We start from the raw sequence: 2,309 nt of genomic DNA, 5'->3' as shown, positions 1-2,309 counted from the left end.
GGTGTGTTGGTGAAACACAGGCGTACTTAAACATGGCGCTACGCAATAGAGTGTTAAGCTCAAACAAACTTAATAACTTTTATTGGAAGCAACTACCACACAGTATTGAAGTGCGATATGACAGCTGATATAACGACCATATAACCGATGGGTTACCGTGTGTAGAAGTAAATCTATTTGGTGTAAAACAACCAAAGGGTAGTTTGGTAGAGAGCTACAGGTAATTAAACATGGTCGTTAGGTATTAATGAAAATGCGCTATCAAGTATCACAAAACCTCAAAGAGAACCTCAACTTAAGGTGAATCTATCTTCATTCATAGCTCAGTTATTTGGTCCACCAAAGGTACAAAAAGCCTTTCACTACTGCTGTCTTCGTCGTTTGTACTGCTACTAGTCGTCTTTGAAGTTGCGACCCTTATACCTTGTCACCCACTGTGTACTCAACGAACAAAATGGGTACTAAATGATGGGCTTTGGTACAAATTCGCAGCAAAAGTTGTGGTGCTAACTTCACGCACCTGGGAAATTCAGGATGGTATGTATACTAACTGTTTAAAGTCCCCCGGCCAGACGAAGCTGGTCTACTCCCTGTTCAACGTCCCCCAGCCAGACTAAACTGGTCTACTCCCGGTTTAACGTCCCCTAGCCACACAAATGATTAATATTCTGAGTTAATCTACCTTTGAGGAATGAACGAAGGCGCGTCCACACTTTTCTCTAACGGTTCCGTGTTTCCTTCCCCAGGTCGGCAACGGAAGTGGTTCACGCTGGACGAGGCTCTCAAACTCCTCCGTCTGCACAAGCCCTATCAGCTCCGCTATCTCGAGTCCATGCTCCGACCTCCCCCCGCCTCGCCCACACCTTCGTAGAGAGTCGGCCCGGCTCGGGATTATTCGGCTCTCTCTCGTTCGGGAGGCTTCGGGAAATCGGCGAAAAGGCACGAGGTGGAAGTTGGACCTAAGCCAGAATGACGTCATCTCGATTTTTTGAGTGCAAAAGCTTGTTTTTTTTTTTTTTTTTTTTTTTGCGTCATCTTGTTTTTTTTGGGGGCAAAAGTTTTTTTTTTTTTTTTTTTTTTTTTTTTACTCTATTACTAAAGTATAGCGAAGCTGTACTAGTAATGAGAAAGTATTGTAATCGGTCCAAATTTTTTAGGCTTGAGAAGACGCCATCTTGTATTTCCAATAGTTTAGTTTATGTACAAGCGCTACCACGCCCCCTAGTGTAAGCTTTGTTAAACTAAAATTTATATTTCTCTAAAAGGAGAGGAAATGGGTTTCAGAAAAGGAGAAATCGGCTGAGATTCCACAAGAAATACTTTCTCATTACTAGTATTAAGGAGCGCGGTAGCGCTCCGCCCCGCCAAGTCAAGAAAGTTTGACCGTTAGCAATAGAAAGAAAAATACGCGTTATCTGATTGGTCCAAATTTAGCGAACCCGAAGCTCTTCGTTAAACATCGGGTCGGCTTTCCGGAATCTCCCGAAACTTGGAAATAACTTTAGGTCCTCACTATCAGCTAGATCTGACAGGTACGGCTGAAAAGGTCTATCTGTCAGGTCTACCTGATACCTGATGAGCACACACACTATCAGGTAGACCTGATCAGGTGTACCTGTCGTTAGGTATACCGGACAGTGAGTGGGGCTGGCTTTAGGCTGGGACAAAAAATACCCTTTTTCCCCCTTAAGTTCGAGAGCGATATATCCCGTTGGACAATTGGAAACTTACACAGTGCGCCTGCGCAAACTCTTCTATACCTACATAGATATATTTACCTATTCTCTGTCAAACTGAAATTTTCTTCTTTTTTTTTACAGTTATTTATACGTTTACTTTCCTTGTCCTTATAAGAAGGAAAGTAATGGAGTTTTCATTGGATTTAAGATTTGGATGTCCGTATTGTCCGTATAGCCAGTTTTAGACCACGCCAAACCTTGTGTTGGCTCAGAATTCATGTAATAATCTGTTGTTCTACGTGTTAGTTCCAAAAGTACTCGTTAAGTAATTTTCCGGTAGGTACTCTTTTTTTTGCAATATTTGCTGGGCTATGTTTATTAAAAACTCCTTTCTAAATTTCAGAGGATGAAAAAATTAACTCCCAAGTCAACATTTTTTCTGGTTAAATGCCCCTTTTCCAATGGGGTTTAATTTAAACTCACTGTTAAATTGCCAATGTCTTTAGTGGTTATAAACTTCAAGGAAAAACGCGAGTCATATTCATATGGCATCCATATCTTGATCCAATAAGAGACCTATTTCATTACCATCATACAGTACTAGTACAGATCTGCAATGTGTTTTTTTTT

At 41.1% G+C, this 2,309-nt stretch overlaps 1 protein-coding gene across 1 annotated transcript in view; it reads left to right on the top strand.

Moving 5' to 3' along the window:
* Positions 1-1,000, top strand: part of LOC103520825 (diphosphoinositol polyphosphate phosphohydrolase 2-like) — an 8,828-nt gene extending 7,828 nt beyond the window's left edge. Inside the window, exon 4 of the mRNA XM_026831799.1 lies at positions 690-1,000. Within this exon, the coding sequence (XP_026687600.1) occupies positions 690-871 (182 nt within the window). The 3' untranslated portion in view covers positions 872-1,000. The remainder of the gene's footprint in view (positions 1-689) is intronic.
* The last annotated feature ends 1,309 nt before the right edge of the window (positions 1,001-2,309 follow it).

This window comes from Diaphorina citri, unplaced genomic scaffold (genome assembly GCF_000475195.1).
Source record: "Diaphorina citri unplaced genomic scaffold, Diaci psyllid genome assembly version 1.1 scaffold4145, whole genome shotgun sequence".
Taxonomy (NCBI): domain Eukaryota; kingdom Metazoa; phylum Arthropoda; class Insecta; order Hemiptera; family Psyllidae; genus Diaphorina; species Diaphorina citri.
This window is presented reverse-complemented; position numbering and strand designations above follow the sequence as displayed.